The 19786-nt window shown below is 51.1% G+C and overlaps 1 protein-coding gene across 3 annotated transcripts in view; it reads right to left on the bottom strand.

Moving 5' to 3' along the window:
• Positions 1 to 19734, bottom strand: part of STK32C (serine/threonine kinase 32C) — a 69018-nt gene extending 49284 nt beyond the window's left edge. For 2 of the 3 annotated variants that reach the window (XR_002439385.1, XM_021398892.1), the window contains exon 1: positions 19612 to 19696. Coding sequence is in view for 1 of the 3 variants with exons in the window: in XM_021398892.1 (XP_021254567.1) it covers positions 19612 to 19696 (85 nt within the window). In the remaining 2 variants the exon portion in view is untranslated. Of the gene's footprint in view, positions 1 to 19611 lie in introns of all 3 variants that reach the window. The other variant, XR_002439386.1, reaches the window with a different exon arrangement.

Raw genomic sequence — 19786 nt, 5'->3', positions numbered from 1 at the left:
AGGTACCGGGCCTCCCAGGTACCGGGCCTCCCAGGTACCGGGCCTCCCAGGTACCGGGCCTCCCAGGTACCGGGCCTCCCAGGTACCGGGCCTCCAGCTCCTGCCATCTTCATCCACACCTGCTGCCAAGCGTCGGCTGGCAGCGAAACTGAGAGGCAGAACGCACGGACACAGGCAGCATCTCCGCAATTTCACGAGAGGAACCAGTGACAAGGGTAAATTATCTACATTGGTATAAGTCAGATTTTTTGCTTTAACAAAAATAAAAATCACACACATTGTGTGTACCTTGACGCCTGCATAAAAGATGTGCTCCCAAACCACACAATATCTGCTGACGTCTTCTATTTCGGGAAGCAAGCCTTCAGCTCCCTTCCATTTGCGAAGCACTGAAAGCCTGTGATTACCACCGAGCACACGTGGCCTTCTTGAAAAACACAAATAAAGCAAGAGACAGGGAGCAGGAGTGCTGCGGGCCCTGAGCAGTGCCCTGAGCTCGGAGCATTCAGCTCCCATCTGGGAGCTCATTGCACAGAGCGGGACTGGCTGGGTAGGGAGAACAGGTGGATGGGACAAACAAAACCTCACCAAAGGGATGAAAAATGCTCTTTAGTAAAGGAAATGAAGTAAGCACAGAAGGGATACACAGCAAAATGCAGATGACATTATGGGAACCAGCCTGGCAGGAAGGTAAGGAACATGCAGTGCAGGGGAACTGCCCCCAGCAGCTACTGGGACGCAATCCCTACTCTGCAGGCTCACAGGACAGCCCTGTTCGCCAGCCAGCACCTCGTGCTGCAGGATTCTGTCCCTGGCACCCACACCCCTGCTGGCAGAGCTGCACTGCCATGGAAACCCGGTGAGCAAGTGCCACCACGAGCCAGCTGCCCTGCAGGGGCCAGCATCCTGCAGCATCCTCCCGTCAGCTCAGGGACTCATGGGATGCACGTCAGCAAAAGCGTTTCCTGGGAGCATCGGCACAGCCCCAGCCACATCTGCCATGAGCAGAGCTGTGGCACACGCAGGCCTTTGGGGAGGAGGGGGACCACATCCAGCACTGCCAATGCTGACAAACCACAGGGCAGTGAGGGTGGCTGGCTACATCCCTATCTGAGGCCAAAGGGGGCACACCGAAAATGACACCTGGGATTGAGCGTAATGGAAGATCTGGGGATGCAAAGGGACATATGTATCAGTAACAACTTAATTCAAGAGCTTTGGTCAGCATCACCTCAAGAACAGTCAAACAGAAGTGTGATATACATTAAACAGGAAAACAGGAAAAAACAGGGTAGTCCATGAATGAATGCATGCACAAAAAATGCCATAAATCTATGTCACCAAATCACTATTACTCAGATATCAGAGTATCACAGTTTCAAAATCAGGTAAGTTTCCTGTTAAGCTACAGATTTTACAAATACAGTGAGAAACAACCCCTGCACTGAAAGATGGTGGGCTAATCAGCAGGAGAAAAGGATGTCCTGAGTCAAAATACAGTGAAATGGAGATGAACTCAACCAGGGCTATGGAGCAAGCCAGGGTCTGGAACACAGCCGGTCCCATCTCTCTCCTCCCAGCTCAGCAATGTGTGTGGGCACGACCCCTGTCCCCACAGCAGGTCAGCGTTATGCTCAGAGGAAAAATGAGACTTTGCTGAAGCACTGGAAGATTAAGTACATCACCAAGAAATCCACTTCCTTTGCAGGTGTCCTAGGCAAGCTCTAAAGATGGAAAAGCCAGATTTTAAACAGGTTCCCAGCTACACACAGGTGTTCTCCCTGTAGGAAATTTCATAGGATTGCAGAATATTGTCCAAAAGCCAATTTGTCTGCCCCAAGCTCTGCTGCTACTGTCATCACTGGAGATGTGACCCCTACCCAAGCATCCCTTCAAACCACTTCACACTTCACTTTTCTCTGGCACACTCTATTCTTGGCAGCTCTCAGCTCACCGATCCTTTAACACATCCCACCTTTGACCTACTGCATCTTCCACAACTTCCTTTCATTTCAGACTCCAGCGCTGCTTCCCCTGCAATCAATCACAAAACACTTAATGCTCCCAAAGAGAAAAGGCTGGACCTTTATCTCTGGATTACCTCTAGATTTCTCCTGATTACTCCTGACTCTGCTCCCCTTACACTGCAATGCAAAACTGGATGCTGCCAGGTCCTCTAGCAACAAATTCACTTCTTAGAGGCTTTTGCCCCAGCAGATCTAATCAGGTCACCAGCCAAGAGCTCCGTCCAGCACAAGGATCTCAGCCCAAGCAACTGCAGTTCCACACAAACTGCAGGGCAGGATGAGGCACAGGCTCTCCCCACGGCCACCTCAGCATCACAAAGCCACCAAGCCCAGCAGAACCCAGCAGTGCCTTGCTGTGCCCAGGGCCAGCACACCCGGGGGTTCTGCCTGTAATTGTAGCAGAGCTGGGTGAAGCTGCCCCTATGCTGAGCTGCCTGCTGGCCTGGGAGCCACACAGAGCCCATGGCACACACAGCTCTGTACGAGGTCGAGCCAGAGTTCATTACTACTGAAATGTTTTGGCAACTCCTCAGCAACATTTCGGGAGCAAGAAATGGATGATTTGGTGGAATTTCTCAGAGCATCCTTTCTACAAAGAAATTAAAACATCCTTAAGAAACCTCAGCTCTTCAAGTGAATGTTACATGAGAGATAAGGAAATGTTCTCTATGAAGTGAACATCTTAATAGCAGATGGCTCATATTTGGATCATTCTATCATAAATATGATATTCACCATTTGGAATAATATGAGCAGTACAGCTGTCCATTGTCCCCACGCAGAATTTTTTTTTGTTCGTTAAGTAAGGAAATCAAGTGTGGCAGGAGCACAGAAAACGACAGCACATCTTAAACATCAACGAGGCAACTCTCCTAATAGTCTTGCTATTGACTGGAAAGCACAAACGTGATCCTGCCAACCAACCCCCCTGGAGCAAAGCCGTCTGCTCCTGGGAGCAGCACCACCGAAAGGTTCACCCCCCTCACTGCTCAAAGAAGGGCCCGCAGGCTGGGAAGGGCTGCTTTTCCCCTCTGTGTTTCGCTACATAAACCTCACAACTACAAAAACAAGCAATAATTAAATTGAAACCTAATCTGTTACCTTTATGATAAATTATGAATTGCTGCATTATGGACACTCGCTAATTCAGAAGGCTGCTAAATAAACCACATCAATGCTCACAACAGCCTGCCAGTACCACATAACTTAATAACAGAAGCCTCGGACAGCCTCAGCGAGGCCAGCACCAGGCTGTACTCGGTAGAATCAGGCCCTGCAGGGAATAGGCACAGAAAGGAGCATAAATCTAAACTAGGCAAGAGATGACTCAGGCAAGGCTGTTAGAATGAGGTAGATGATAAAAATACCCTGAAGACGCAAGGGAAATTGCAAAAACACTAATTTGATTCTAAACCAGTAGGTCCATTTTCCTCTTCTCTGTTGCCTAACCAAACTCTAAACCTGAAGGTAAGTAGCATGAGGGATGAGCCACAAGGAGCTGCGCAGTAATGCGTGCCCACCGCTCCCAGGGCTGTGCATGCTGTGCACACCAGCCCACCTGAGGGCTGCCACTGCAAGAGACAGGGCCAGCACAGCGGCCACACTCCTTCCCTCCTAGGCTGGGTGCCCTCCCACTAGCGCTCTGACCTCCCCGTTCTGGGGAATGCACTCTTTCTAAGTAGCTGGTATCAAGATTGATAGGAAAAGTGTAAAAAACTTCTGAATTATAAGGAAAAGAATATCAAAACCAGAAAAGAACGGCATTATTAAGTCCAAAAAAAAGACTAAATAGTCAGCTCCAGATCAGGCTGAGAGCAAAATGCTACAGTCTGCTCTGCGACTGCAACCAATGAACAGCAGAATGTCTGCAGGAAGCCCAGGTGAACGTTTTGCACTTCCAACAGTAAATTCCTCTTAAGACAGATGTTAATTTCTTTTCGGCTTTTGTACTGGAGGAGAATAAGCTACTTCTATCTTACTAGTTTGCAAAGTAAATTGTTTTTATGAAGTCAGAGATTTGCTTCTTTCGGAAGCAGCGCTTTTCTCTAACTGCCATTAAGTAACAGACACCTATTTAATTAAAGACTGTTACTCAACACGAATCTCTAGAAATAGTTTCTCTCTCAAATTACCTCCTCAAAGTGTTTTCTGTGGAGGAATAACTGAGGACACGACCTTCACCGTGAGCGGATGGAACACAGATGGCTCCGAGCACATCCAGCCCCAGCTAAGACGCTGTGGGCAGCAACCTGCCCCACTCTGGGAACGGGGTTGCCCCCACAAACCCGGGGCATTCAAACTGCGGTCACTGCGCTATGAAGAGCCTCTTCATCACCACGGAGTCCCAAAGCATTTTTCAGGAAAAAAATAAATAACAAGTAAAAATCAAACCGCTGCCTTAATGTGCTCCCATCTACGTCAATGGCCCATCAGGCAACTGGGTGAGGCACAATGGAAACTGTCACTGAGAGCTTTGGAAAATCCTATTCTTAATTAACAGTGTGTCAAACACGTGAGGCACGCTTTAGTGATACACGGAAAGTCACGTGCATTCTAAGCTATTAGCTGTTAACTAACTATGAAATGCAAAGTCACTGCCAATTTACCACTGCACCACAGCGTTACAGCTGCTTTCGTGTTGGCACAATAGGCTTAGACGTTACAATAGATCCTTCAGAGGCAGTACGTGATCAACAGGAAAATCAGGCAAATCAGGCAATTCAGGCCGTTTTCCTGGTGAGCGACAACCGACCATACCCACTGCTTTGAACAAAGAGCTCACTGTGAGCGTTAATGTGTTATAATACCTGAAGTTTCTGACTCAAAATAAATGAAGACAAACATTTTTTCCCCTTATTTTCTGTTTTCTTAGCTCACTTCCCAAGGGTTCACGGAGTCGTTCTCATTGACTGCTCTGTGCATTACCTATGTTGTTTCCTTGCATTCAGGCTGCAAAAATGAACGTAAAAACAGAGAAGCTGGAAGTTCACCATATTTTAACTTGAGTTTTAGTGACTAGGCTTCAGCTCGATAGCATAACTCCAGTAACTGCACCTCACTTTAGCAGAACATCTTTGTTTATGCCAAACACACCACATAACATTCAGCAGTATATGAGGAAGGACTGTAATTAAAATCGTACTCTAATTGTCAAAACAAATAAGCAACACTTATTTTGCTCATTTACCGAGGCAAATTTGCAGCAGAAACAGAAAATGAACGTGTTGGATGATGGATTTTAAGTGAAGCGGTGTGGCAAAAAAAAGAAATACAGACACGGGCTGCAGGGCTGGCTGATGAGCGGCGGACTGGTTCTGTACTGAGAGCGCAGCACCAGCCTCTGTGTTCTAAGGAAGCAGCACTTACAGCACCTGCATTGCATCTTCTACAAAAGATCCAGAATGGAGCCAGAGTGTGGTTGTAATGAGAAAACAGAACAAGAGGACAGGCAACCCCAAGCCCTCGCTCAAGTCTCTGAAAGAAATTTCCTCTTACTTGCTTTTTAATTAACCATCAATAATTAACATCACCCCAGCAGCCTCACCAGAGTGCCTCTTAATGATTTTCTCTACCCTCCAACTACAGAATAGTTTAATTAAAGACCGATCCTCATTGAGCCAGCAGGTCTGCGCTTCTCCAGCACCAAACCCAACAAAGACACTTTCAGTTGTTCCTATAATTAAGTCTACATAAGCGACTCTAAGTTTAGTGATTATCCTGTCCATCTGCCTGCCCATCCTACCCCCACAGAACCACACAGCCCAGCGCTGATCTCTGCTGCGAGGCACCACCAATGGTCCAGCCCCACAGTGATGGTAAACTTGGTTTCCTCTTCTTTCCCCTTTTTGCTTCTTCAGAAGTGTTGACAATGTCAGGATTTTGCTTGAAATCAGAGTCATCAGCGTAACATACACAGGAGTGATGCCTGAAGTGGAAAAAGCCAGCTATGCAGATGACATTCTGTGCTTGAGTAATTAAACCAGAAACAGGAACAAACACTCAAAGACTGCTCAGTGCGAACAATACAGCAGCAACAACTGGTCTGTTCCCTCTATCACTGCCTGCTGTAAATGTCAGCTTATTTTTTGCTATAGTTTCTTTATGCTCTATGACATTAACAGAGTAAATTTAGAAACAACAGACTATTCCTGTATATAGCAATACTAAACCTGTGGAAATCAGTGCCCTGAGACGGGGGCAGAGTCCCCAGCCGTGTGCTTACAGCACTGTCGGGTTGTATTACCGCTGACACGCTGACAGGCCAAGAGTGCAACAGCAACCATGCCATTTCTCCAAGAAACAAACGAGGGCAGAGAGATTCCTCCCCTGCTGCATTACGCTGCATGGCACCTCTCCTCAGCTGCTCTAAGGCTGCTCGCGGAACTGGGATGCTTACCAGACGCTTCAGAAGACTAATCCAGTGCAAGAGTTGAACAGGAAGTTAGAAATGGTGTTATTTGGTTGCGAAAAATAAGAAAATAACGTTTTGGCAGCTCGTTACAGAACGGGAAGAGTCAGGACGGAGCGCTGCTGCAGCAGGGCGCGGCGGTGCAGCACCACGGACAGCGCCCGCGGCCCCGCGCTCCCGGCCGTTCCGGACTCGCAGAGGACGAGGAGCACGCAGGGTAATTGCGGAGACGCACCAGCCGCTAACAGGAAACCCAGTGCAATTTGTAATACTCTAACAGCGCTCCAGCTCCTGATATGCTATTATACAAATGCATCTTTGAGAGACGGAGCCCTTTCGGGAAGGAAAAAAAAAAAAAAAAGATGTTTTTGTATTAGAAGATCGGGGCTCACACGGGTATTCAAAGTTAGGCAAAGCATTGCTGCTGCTACCACTGCACCGCGTGGAAAGGCTCCAACACCACACTCGGAAGATTTTAAACATTAATTAAAAGTTTTCAATATTATATTATATTCAATGCTTTCCCAAGAAAAAGTGAGTCACATGAAACCCAGCCACCACGGGTAATTGAAGTCCTCGCAAACGTTTTGTGCGTACCCACAGGAGGCAACAAAGACCGCTCACAGAAAAAAGAAAAGAAACTGCCCACTTGTTGGTTCACTTCATGTTTTATGCAGAAACAAACGCAGAGGTATTGTGAAAAAATTGTTAGGCTCGCGGCAGCGACTGGTGCGTGATTGATCCTGTGTGCCAAGACCTTGTACATTCATGATACAGAGCCCCGGGGCTGTTTGTGCCACGGGATCCCACCCCCTCCGACAGCCTCGTGCTAGGACATTTATCACAGCGCGTTCTGGCTCTTTCCATCTCTCAAACTGAGGAGCCCAGAGAGCTGTGCCGCCCTGTGCCCCCAGCCGCACTGCCAGCGTGTGCTGCAGCCCTGAGCCCGGCCAGCACAGGAGCAGGGAGCCACGAGCTGCAAAGGGCTCCTGCTGCACACCTCCTTCCAATCCCTTCCACCACACACCACCCATTGCTCGCACTCCATCACGTTTGCTTCACTGCATCTCCTCTCCTGCAGGAACTGTCTCTCATCGAAGAGCCATCTCTGACGGCACTGCAGGCTCCTACCCCAGCACCGTAATGCAGCTCTACCAGTAACTCTGCACCTGGCTGTTCAGCCGCCTCTCAGGTCTTCCAACCAGAATTCCCTCCTTCCTTCACCCTTTGCATCTCTTCTGATTTGGACATAGAGCATTTGGGTTTCAAGTGAAGACTTAAGAAGAGCTGAGAAAGAATTCAGCATTTGGGGGAGGGTGGGAGTTGGGGTTTTTTGTTTGTTCGTAATTACAGAAGAATCCTGACGAGGTCAGAGATTGACAGAATGGTTTTTGGACAGAACCTCCTTCACTATTCAGCATCATTGAGTCTAAGCTTTATGGTTTATCTTTGCTTTTTCTATATACTTCAGTAATGATTAAGTTTCCTGTGGGGACAGTGGGTAATGGCCCTAAGAGCTGGGTTTTCAACCAACGGCTTTTACTACTTGCCACAGCGTAAGGAAGAACAACACTGTCTTTCATGTCCATTGCACTGTGGCTGGTAATGACCACCAGAACACTGGGGAAGAAAAGAAAAAAGGCACTGTCTGTACACGGACAGATGGGGCTGTACATCTCCATGGCACCACCAAATCCACAGGGTTAGGTGCACCGAACACTTCCCCTGCGTGTGAAGGTGAACACACACCAACTCTGTAGTGGCGCAGCTCACAGATACACGTTGATATCATCACTCATCATCTGTGGGTCCCTAAGAAACAGTTTATCCACAAGAACTGCAATGGGAGACACGCTCATCAAAATGCAGCTTTCTTGTGTTTTTTTTTTTTTATTTACTGTAGCTCTAATAATGCTGCACATATCATAATTACAGATTTAAGAGTGGTTTCTGCAGCAGCTTTCTGTGATAGCATTTCATTCCACTCAAGTACCATGAAGAAAATTTTACTAAGAAAACAAAAAGAAAACACACTTCCATGAAAAAGAGCTGGAGCTGTTCCCTTCTGTTCATTTCTTGGCAGCCAGACAGACGAGTACCACAGAGATGCACTCAATGCCTGTGATGATGTTCTAAATGTGTGCACACCATGGGACCCCCAGTGCCGGCCCCCTCGGCAGTGCCGTGCTGCGATCCCACGCGGGCTCACCCGATGGACAGCTCTGGAAGGGAGCACGCAGCAACTACAGGCCCGGCTGCCTCAACAGGCAGGCAATTACACGCATGTGCACTTTAAAAAGCTGACGAGTTCTTTATTTACTTACATTGTGATGTGAGCAGCGTGTGGTATCTGCATATACATTGTACTTGCAGCTAATTTATACATTACCCAGTTAAGATAGCATTCCACGCGACAGCACTGTCAACACAATTATGATAACTCGAAAACAAACTCCGGATTTTCCTCCTCAGTAGAAGCACCAGTGCAGCCCGCAGTGCACACGTGGCCCCGCAGTGCTATTTTAGGAACACAGTCCTATCTTTGTCCTGGAAGTGATGAGCAGCAGACACGCGCTCCCAAAATACTTCCAGCAGGGAGCAACCAGCACGCTCTCCGTCAGCGGTGTCTCAGCGCTGCGGGAATCGCGGCCCACAGCATTCTCACAAATTCAGCTGGAGAAGACGCACAGCAGAGGCCAGCAGTGCCAGGGCCTGCCGTGGTTTGGAAAGGAGAAAGAACTGCCCCGTGCTGCATGGCTGCCGTGCCGGACCCTGCTGGGCAGCACAAGTACGGCCACAACAAGAGCACTCATCAGGGGTGGATTTTTCATCCTCCCTACGATTCCCCATATCTGCCACGTGCTCCCATGCCCTGCCCCACATCTCCACGTCACCTCGTACACGTGTCAGCTATCTCACAGAACTCTGGCGATTCCTTTCTTTTTTGCAAAGGAAGAAAAGTCAGTATCAAGGCAGTATAAATTAGCATTTGTCAGTCACACATGCTTGCAATTAGGTAAATCTGGAAAGGAAGAAAAGGCACGGCCTCAAGAAACTCATGAGCACTCAGGACGGCGCACACGATGGGGCAGGGCTGGTGCCCCGCAGAGATCCACACAGCCACAGCCTGCGCTGCACCACAGGGAACAGAGCAGAGCCTCCAGGCTGGGGCTGCATGGGCAGAGCGGTGGGCAGCATCTGCTGCTCAGGACCCACCTACACTCAACAACGGGAAAACAGACCCAGACCCACAGAAAATGGCCGGGACAAACAGAATCACTTACACAGCTTAGCTCCTCCGGGGAAAGCAGACATCTTATTCCCGTGGTAAGAAATTCTCTTGAATGCTGCCATGTACCAATGCTCAAAAGACAACATCTCATGGAAAAGATTTCAAAAATAAGAGAGAGGGAAAGATTGCCCGTCGCCTGCCAGCCAGAGCGAGGCCAGCCCGCTGCCAGCACTTCTCGCTGGGCCAGCCCCACGGGCACAGCCTGCCACGTCCCACCGCAGCGGGCTGCAGAGAAGTAAAACCCTCCTGCAGCCCCAGTGAGAGCACACGAGGAATGGAAACCCACCACACAGCAGGAAGGGAGAGGGCAGCAGCCTGAAGGGAGAAGGGGGAATACCTTCAGAGATGCTGAACCAAGTGCTGAAAAAAACTAAACCAAGGCCAGAAGGAACACTGCGCTAAAACTACCACTTAACTTTTATGGAGGGGTAAACAACAATTCAGTTGTTTGTTGCTATTACTTGGCATTTTGACAAACAGAAGCAATTTGTCCCAGTTAAAAGAAACCTGCTGTTTGTTAAATAATTTCACACATTGATATCTGTATGAGAAAGTCATGTAGAAAGATGCACCATGCACCAATAACATGCATTAGCACTGGAACAGGCTGCCCATCTCCTTCTCTGGACACCTACCCATGCAGCCTGCTGCAGGGAGCCTGCTTTGCAGGGGGTTGGACTCGATCTCTGGAGGTCCCTTCCAGCCCCTACAGTTCTGTGATTCTTAGGGTTTGATTAATGCATGTTCACAGCTCTGCTCCTGTCACCACGGTGCTTGTTTTGACACCTGCTCAGTTTTTCTCACTTTGGCATCTAACGTGATAAAAACCAATCAAACAAAAATGAACAGCAAGTGCCAGTGCCCCGGCACGCTGAGCTTGCACTGTGCCACACACATCGTGTCCGAGCTGCACACACACGTGCCCTGCCCTACTGTTGTGACGGAGTTACCACGGGACTGCTGCACAGCACTGACACAGCAACATCCTCACCTGCCCCACACCCTGCCCCGCTGTACAGAGCACACCAGGACTGCTGCTGGCGGCCAGGCAGTGCACAGGTGCTGGGGATACGCCAAGCACATCGATGTGCTGCAGGAGCAGGTCAGCCACCAGCTCTGCTGCTGAGCACTGTGTGCTGTTCTACAATCACAGAACAATGAAGGCTGGAAAAGACCCCTCAGATCCCCGAGCCCAGCCCACCCCCACGGGTCTGAACACTTCCAGGGATGGGGACTCCCCACCCCTGGGCAGCTGTGCCAGCGCCTGGCCGCTGGACATGCTCCAAGGCCTCCACGTCTTTCGTGCAAGGAGGGGCTTTACTCTCTTCCTACAACACAGACCTCATTTCTGAACAGGCACCACTTCCCAGCTGGGGAACTCAGAAAGATTATCCAACCTCATAGCAACAGCCCAAGCCAACACTGTCTTCCTTGGAAGTGCTCATTACTGGTTAAAGGTGCAGTGATGTACGACAGTAAACAAACACAGCCAAGGTCAAGGCCAGGCAGGACCTGATGGACTGCTGGCACTGCCAGGGCAGGTATGGGGCTGAAGCCTGGCTGGGGGCCCTGTCCACTGGAGCCTGGAGAAAGCCCAGAACCAGGTCTGGAACATGAAGTTACTGGGGCTGCTTGAAAGCCTGTGAATTATTCATTTCATTACAACACGCAGTACTCAGCCTTTAAAGTGCAAATTACTTGGGACCAGGCTTTAGCTTTATTTTCTGTAGAGCAAAAAGCACATTCTCCCACAGTGCAAACAATCCAAGCCTAATGTATATTATTTTCTGCACTTCCTACTTTCTAGTCTTGCCTGCTGGTTCCCATTAACTGGGGTTCCAGAAAAACATGCGGCATGTTATCTTTCTAATGGATTACGCGACATATGTTTTACAAGGTCACTTAGCATTCTTCATATCACAGTTCCAAAAAGAGAAAAAGGTCTTTCACATGAGATATAATACCATACTGCCAGTGTGAGATAGCATGAGATGCTGACAGCATGGCAGAAAGATGTGCCCACTGACAGCCCGAGCCAAGAGGTAACCCTGCTTCCACAGCAGCTTGCAGCATACGAAGACCAACTGCACAGCCATCAATATGCTTGGGCAGATTTAATTTTTGCTCAGTTGTCATGGCAGTGGCTTGTGGGTGTTTGCAACATGCACTGCCAAGGAGTGTCACACCTCGGCAACACACTTGCTATCCAATGCTTCGAAAGTGCTTTTTCTACGCTAAAATAGCACAGAAATAGTAGTAGCAGTGAAAAGCCATTTGCAAGGAAAAGATGCGTTCACGAGGTACCCGGAGACCTCTGAGGTGCGCACACGTACTGCTCTACCTGAGCAGTCAGCAGGAAAGAGATTTGGAAGGAACCTGACTGATCCCGATGGCCTCCTGCACAATGAATGGCCAGCCCACGCACTGCTTACAGAACCAGCCCCATTCCTTCAGCAGCTAGCACGTGTGCAGCCCAGACCTTGCCCTACCCTACAGAGAACGGCTTGCTCTCAGCAGCCAGAGCTTCAGTCCAAGCCTTTCACTTCTGTCAGTATATTCAGGTACTAGAATCAGAAACACACCAGAATCCTTTAAATGACCATGGAAGGGGTTCTAAGTATTTCCTCCATGCTCTCACACTAAATAACCAGTCTATACCACTAACACTGAAGTCCAGCGCTAGGAAGTGTCTTGGGTGCTAAGTTCCCACATACATACCACAATAGTTTCTCATTAATTCAATGTTTTCCTAGATACTGCTGTTCCCTTCTCCCCCCCCCCCCGACTCTGGATGCCTGAAACACACGATGCCTTTTGATGCCACCACGTAATCCTTCTCCTCTCACAGGACACACATCATAACCCAGCATTTTGCTTGGTTGTGGGTTCTGTTTTCGGGGTGGGGAGAAGGGGCTTGGTCAGGGACTGAACCTGAAATGAACAAAGATGGAAATACTTTTTCCTGAGCAAAGACAGCTGCGTTTTTCCCTTGTACAGACCACGTAGTGGGAGACCCAAAGCAAGGCAGCAGCATTGTGATTCAACATGCTTACCCCTACCGCTTTGCTTGCCGGTGCTCAGCACACTTCTCCAGTCCCCCCCACGCTGTACCCAGCCCTGGGCAATAAGCGCTCTCCTGACACTGGAAGAGCCTGCTGCAGGTTAACCCAGAACTACTTGGAGCACACGAACTGCCCCACAGAGACACCCACAGAGCCAAACAGGGTTATTTTTTGAACCACAAATGATCAGCTTCTTCAGAACTGTCATTTGAGCTGTGAATACATCAGTAACTGGTGCTGAACTTAATTACACAGGATGGTGAACCATCAGCCTGCAAGGACTCAGTGCGCAATCAGACCGGCGGGCGGCGAAGTCAGAGCACCACTCAGCGCCCGCATCCCCCCGCTGGTCCAGGTGTGGGAAAAGCCCCGAAGAACCACAGGGAGGTGAATCAGCACATCAACGTTCTCGTGCTGTCAGATCTCACTGCTTAGCACTGCTCAGAGCCGTCTGTTCCCACACATCCTAAGCAGTTTTAGTTTTCTGTAACTGTCACCTAAAACAATTTAATTCCTGAAGAATTAAAGTGGGACAGGAGAAGAGGATGCTCACATTTATCTTCTCCTATTAGGAGATGCTAAGGTGCTCGCAAGCCACCCGTCCTCTATGAAGGAGATGAACGCCAAAGCACAGGTTAGCTATCAGCATTCCTCCCTCACAGCTCGCTGCTGCACACAGGCACAGGAGTGCTCAGGATTCGCGCTTCTGTCAGCACTGCCCGGGTCCTGCTACCTCCCTACGACCTGCAGCCACATCACACAGCAGGTCGTTATCACCTACGATTAATGTGTACATTGCTCCAGGGGTCCTGGGGCAAGGTGGTAAAACCATTCCCACAAGAAACAGACATTGAAAAGGAAACATACCCAGTGTGTGTCCCTGCGTGCACAGACTCAGAGCACACTGTGGAAGGCACTCACCCTACGGCCATATCCGATCACCATCACGCGAGCACTAAACCAGCCACACACAGTTATAAAGTGCTTATCACTTCAGAAGTTCGTTCCATGTGATAAAAGCATCAAACCACAAACAAACTCCTTTCACTTCCAAGGTTATGTTTTTTTAAATTATAAAAACTAACGTTCTGCCAGCTACAAGCACAGTCTGATACTACCTGCACCTCCATGTGCCAGGCACCTGCCACGTGTTTTCTCCTATTTGAAAACCGCCAGCCTCGGGTCTCAGAGCTACCTGGAACTACACACAATAGCTCCTGATCAACTCCATTTAATTGCACTTGTAGCCCCTGGAAAACTCAGCTGCAGGCACCAGTGGAAGCGCTAGCAGATTGAGGTAAGCACACCGGTAACAAGAACAGGCTGCCCAGGGGTGGGGAGTGCCATGCCTGGAGGGGTTCAGACCCCTGGGCACGTGGCATGCAGGGATGTGGGCAGTGGGTATGGGGGGGGGGGGGAGGTGGTCTGGGGATCTCAGGGGGCTTTTCCAGCCTGAATGATTCTGTATTTCTGTTATTCTAATGTGATAAATACGGTGTTTAAGCCCCTAAAAGCATGTTCTTAGGTGCTATTCTCAGTTCACAAACAGTCTGCTTTAAACAGATTGTAGTGATTGTGACCTTTAGAGAACAGATGAAGTACTAATTTGATCTGACATTCTACCTGTATTTTTGATTACTTTTCTCTGATCTGTCCTTTTCCATTCCGATAAAGCCAGCATCCCACAAACTGCAGTCAGATTTGTTAACTTTTCCTTATCTGACTTCAGGAAGGCAGCCTCACCTGCCCTTAGGGTTGGTTTTCACCTGACCATCTCTCTCAAAACTCCCCATAAACTCTTCTGCCCCCAAGGCCCTGCATAATCTTTCCTCCCCTCCTCCAGATGAGATGCTCAAGGCCAGGCTGGACGGGGCTCTGGGCATCATGGCCAAGTACAAGGTGTCCTTCCAGTACCTAAAGGAGCCTAAAGGAAAGGGGAGGCACTCTATCAGGGAGCGTCATGATTGGACAAGGGGTAATGGCTCTAAACTAAAAAAATCCAGTAAGTTTAAATCAGATATTCAGGAGACATTCTTCACTGTGAGGGCAGCAAGGCTCTGGCACCGCTGCCCAGAGCTGTGGGTGCCTGAGGCCACAGATGGGCCCTGTGCAGTGTGAGCTGGTACGTGATCTAGAGGGGGTCTTTCCTACCCATGGCAGGGGCTGGAACTGTGTGGGCTTTAAGGTCCATCCAACACAAGCCATCCTATGACTCTATGTCTGGGACAATCCCATGTGAGAAAGGATGTGACAACAAAAGGATCCTGGCCTGACAGTAAAAATACTGTCAGGATGGAGCCAAATTCAGCAGGATGCTCTAACTGCACTAGTGACAGGAACACCACCTTGGTCAGAAGCCAGCCAGTGCACTCACGTTCAGGTGGACACGGGCCACATCAGTGACACCAACACTGCAAGGCCACAAACACGAGGGCGATGCTGTGGGTGCAACTGTCACACTGGGAACAGCAGCAGTCAGCCAAGGGCATCCATGACATCCACACCTACTGCAGGCAGCAGCCCTGTGAGGTGCCCTGTGGGCAGCCAGGATAACTCCATACAAGCTCTCGGGCCAAGCTCTGGGCCCTCTGCTGACCAACACCAACTGCCGAGCAGTCATAAATCGCCAGGCTGAGCAAAGTGCCTCCTTTTTGCTCTAGGCAGGTCAGGCAGTAGCAAACGCGTGGCAAGAACTTGTCTCTGGGTAAACTATGCACCAAAAAAAGCCATGAATCCGCAAGAAGAAAGATCCTTTATAAAAAGAACACAAAGAAACAAATGACAATACTAAACACAGCTTTTCTGACACCTCCTTGCAATTCTCACTCCCTCCTCCTCCCCTCCAGATACTTACTTAGTTACCACTTTGATACAGAAAGCCTTTATTCCTCTTGTTTTTAAATAAGAAGCAGCAAATGCATCTGCGCTCCCAACCCACAGGCACGTAAGAGTCAGGCTGCAGACAAGTTGGCCTAGCAGTCTGGTAACTGCTTTTCAGCTGGACACACCATCATTAGATCAGAAAGCAGGAAGCAGAAGGAGAAATAACAGCGCGGTCTGGCAACCTGACACAGCCTAGCTCACACCTCTGAAACGGCCCGAGCTGCAAGGAGAGGGCGGCCCGGGAGCAGGACCCTGCGGAGCCCCGGCGCCAGCTCGGCCCCACGCCGGGCCCTGCTGCCGCTCACTGCCACGCCGTGCCGGGGGGCCGATCGCAGCCCCGCAGCCCGCCGGCACACCGGTCGGAATGAACAGCGAGAAGATTTTCAGCACGTTACCCCAGTTCCGCAACTTGCCGCCCGTTTCCATGGGGACGGAGCGCTGCCGGCAGCAGCCGCGGGCCCTCCCGCCTCCCGGGGCTCCGCGGGCCCGGCGGGCAGCGGCACAGGGCGGCCCGCGACGCGCGGCAGAGGCCTGCGGGCTCCAGGCGCCCACGGGGTGGAGAAGGGCGGCAGCAGCGACCGCCAGACGCTATTTACCGCCTGCAGTGCCTAGCATCCCCCAAACGCCCCGTCGGTGCCTGCTCCCGCAGTTACCTGAGCGAAGAGCTCTGCTCATCGAGAGGGGAAAACACAACACCCACGGTCACATCACCCAGCCCCGTGCTGCATACCTCCGGCCTGCCGGAGCTGAGCCGCTGGGAACGGGCATCCTGAGCAAGGCTTTGGAACAAGCAAAGTGAAGCCAGGAGAGCAGCCCTGACCGGCAGTCAGGTCACAGCGCTTCGCACGGAGTCAGACACGGGGCTGGCATGCAACCGCTGAGACAAACACTGATCACGACAAAAATAATTAGGCTGCCACATTAACACTCCATAGGTCTGCTGGAAATGTAACACGGTGCCACCACGTAGGCAGAAAGCCCAGGGATCAGCTACCGCAGCACAAGCTGAAGGAAGAACAGCCCGGTGGGGAGCACCAGATGACTTTGCATATTGCCCCTTACGCATACAGGCACTGCTTCAGGAGCCGCTGACTCGGGAGAAGCCCTGGCCTGCACGCACTTTGGGTATGAGGCACACACTGTGCTGTGCTACCCCCGCAGCACAGCTAAGCCTGCCTCACACTTCCACTGCTCAGCTCCGCTTCCCGAGCCCCAGCTCACCTGGAAGCAGTCTCTAAAACACTTGGGTTGAAGCATTCCTGTTAGCTTCACAACAACAGTTTTCCCCCTTTGGTAAAGAAAGCAAACAAACAATAAACAAACCAAGGACTTGGGCGTTCCTTTCCCAGAGTAACAACAGAGAGTATTTCCTGCCCGCATTAAAAACAAAACGTTTAAACACTGAAACACGCGGACACCGTGCAGGGAAACCTGGGTGCCTCTGCTGTGAAGGGAGCCTGGAGGAGGGAACAGAGGCAGCGGCATGCACACGCGGGCCATGCCACCTCTGCTCCTGTGAGCCAGCTCCTTGACCAGGTAACAAGAGCTCTAAAGGTTCTTACGGTTATAAATTAGAAACCCTACGAAATCCTTGCAGAAGAGGATCCATTCTTCCTGATGTGAAACAGTTTGTGCAGACAACGACCTACACACGTACCGTACACGTGCAGGCCTCCTACAACCCACCTCAGCAGCAGCACATAGCAGCTTTGGGAGTGCTCAGCCCTACAGGATTGGGTTTGTTGGTTTTGTTTTTTTTTTTTGTTTCTTGTTTTTTTTTTTTTTAGACCTTTTACTTTTTTTTTCCCTTTATGCTTTTTTCTCTTTTATACCCAATCCTCTCTGCTCAGCAGCAGAGCATCACCTGCCTCTCCCAACACTTCTGGCACCATGACCTCGCCTCCCTGGGCAGCACACACGCAAATGGACACGTTTCTATCAGCTGCTGTCTAAGTACTGGAAGCACCTGGTGCCAATACTCACAAAGATGACAGAACCCATCTCTGCACATACTGCTGCCTTCAGGAAGCAAGCACCAAGCATGCTGCCGCCCTGCTATCGCAGCCAGCTTTCCAACCACTTGCATCCCAGCTCTGAAACCCTCAGAAATATTTCAAAGATTTTATCAGCAAACACGAAACAGCAAAACACATGCTACAGTCCTGCACAGCATCAGGAACATGAGCGACAGCAGGAGGCAGGGAGCTGCTCCCCAGGGGGTTCGGATCAGCCCCAGCAGTGCTAACAGAAGCAGCTGCATCAGGGCAGCACGGGGCACAGCATCCAAAACGCAGGCAGTGAGGAGCAGGACACCGCTAGCCAGTGCCACCCTGCTTGGTGCAGGTGCTGCACACCCCAGGTGCTCAGATGGGTGGCATGAAGGGAGAGCACAGCTGCACCGAGCACTGCCTCAACCTCTGCAAAAACAGCAAGATGTCCTGCAGAGAACAGGACACGATGCTGACAGAGCTGGAGAGAGCGGACAGGAGAAGCAAATTACAAACTCCGACAGACGGAGTTTTCCCTGGGAGTCACGGACCTGCAGCACTCAGTGCCACAATTAACTGGAACTCACCAGGCCGTGACCACAGGCTGCAGTCACACGGCAGCACAGCACGGCACAGAGCAGCAGCAGGGGGCCAGGGCTGGGCAGGCAGCTCCCTGCCCACGGAACGCAGCACGCCCTGCCTCGCGTGCAGCACCCAGCCCGGAGCCCTGTCCGAGGCAGGCAGGCAAGGCAGCACCAAGCATGTCTGTGCCTTAACCGGCACGTGTCGGCAGATTTAGCTGAGGGCAATCTCAGGACCTTGTGTTACTACTCATTAGAATAAACGTTAAACTCCTCTTTACATACACCCTTCCAAAAGTGAAAGGAACCAGCCACTGGGCAGTTGGGCTCTTGTATGTGTATCATCGGGAAACCATAGGTTAAATGTCATGTCCTAACCTACTCATTTGTTATATTTTTTATTATTATTTTACTTGAATCGTCAGCACTAGTAGTCATTCTGCACAATGTCACACACAGAGCCAATGCATTAACTGCCTTCTTTATCTCAGGAAGTTATTGGAATGTCTTAAGGGATCTCCATAGCAACCATGCTGTGCAGCAAATAGGCACGCAGCCGAACAACGCCACGGAGCAGTGAAGGAAAGCAGGCAGCACTGAGAGCAGTGTCACTGCACATGGCCAAGATCGCAGAGCGCTACTTAGAAGCACCGTTATCAGTGCCATCAGGTTTTGGCCAGTGGTCATTCACCCACAGGGCTCCGTTTGTCTGCACTGGGCGTGTACAGGCCAGCTCAAAGCACCGTGCTTTCTGAATTCTGGAGCAAAGTCCCCAACTTACATGCTGTCACTTGCCTCGCTCACCGCTCCTGCTGACGCCCCACATCCACGACCAAAGACTTTTGCATGCGGCACAATACGCAGCGAAGCCACCGGGGCTGCATGTGCGGGGTAGCCACGGGGCCGGCCTCCCGCACGCCGTTAGGAAACTTAACAGGGGAGCTCGGGACCTCGTGGCGTTTCCTCCAAAGCCCGCTTTGTTTCACACCCCGCTGAGACCGCAGCGCACCCCTCTGTCAGTCGCGGAACTCTGACAAGCAGCTCAACGCTTCGGCACGAATACAGACAACCGAGGGCGTGTAACGCCACGCCGGCCGCTCCCCGCTCCCGACGGACGGCTGCCAGCGCTTCCCGGCCCCTTCCGCGCACGAACGCGGCAGCCCCGGACCGCGCGGCGCAGCTCGCGCTTCGCTCCAACTTTCCCTCCCGCGGCTCCGCCCGTCCCCGCGCTCCCGTTCCGACGCCGCGTCCCCGCGCCCCGCGCTCGCGGAACTTTCCCGGCCCGCTGAGCCCCGCTCGGCCGCTCCCCGCGGACCCGCCCCGAACCGCCGAGCCCCGCGGGACGCAACAGGTGCGGGCGCGGCGCTCACCGTCCTCCCGCTCGTCGAACACGGGTCTCTTGGAGGAGGAGGCGCTCGCTCCCATCCTCTTCTTCCACTTGCCCCAGTGGAACATCGGGCCGAGCGGATGGCATGCCCCGAGCGCCGCTCCCCGCCGGCCGGCGGCTCCCGCGAGCGGGACGAACGGCCCGGAGCCGCGCTCAGC

Source organism: Numida meleagris, chromosome 5 (assembly GCF_002078875.1).
Source record: "Numida meleagris isolate 19003 breed g44 Domestic line chromosome 5, NumMel1.0, whole genome shotgun sequence".
Taxonomy (NCBI): Eukaryota; Metazoa; Chordata; class Aves; order Galliformes; family Numididae; genus Numida; species Numida meleagris.
The sequence above is the reverse complement of the archived record's forward strand: the minus strand, read 5'-3'. Positions and strand labels throughout refer to the sequence as shown.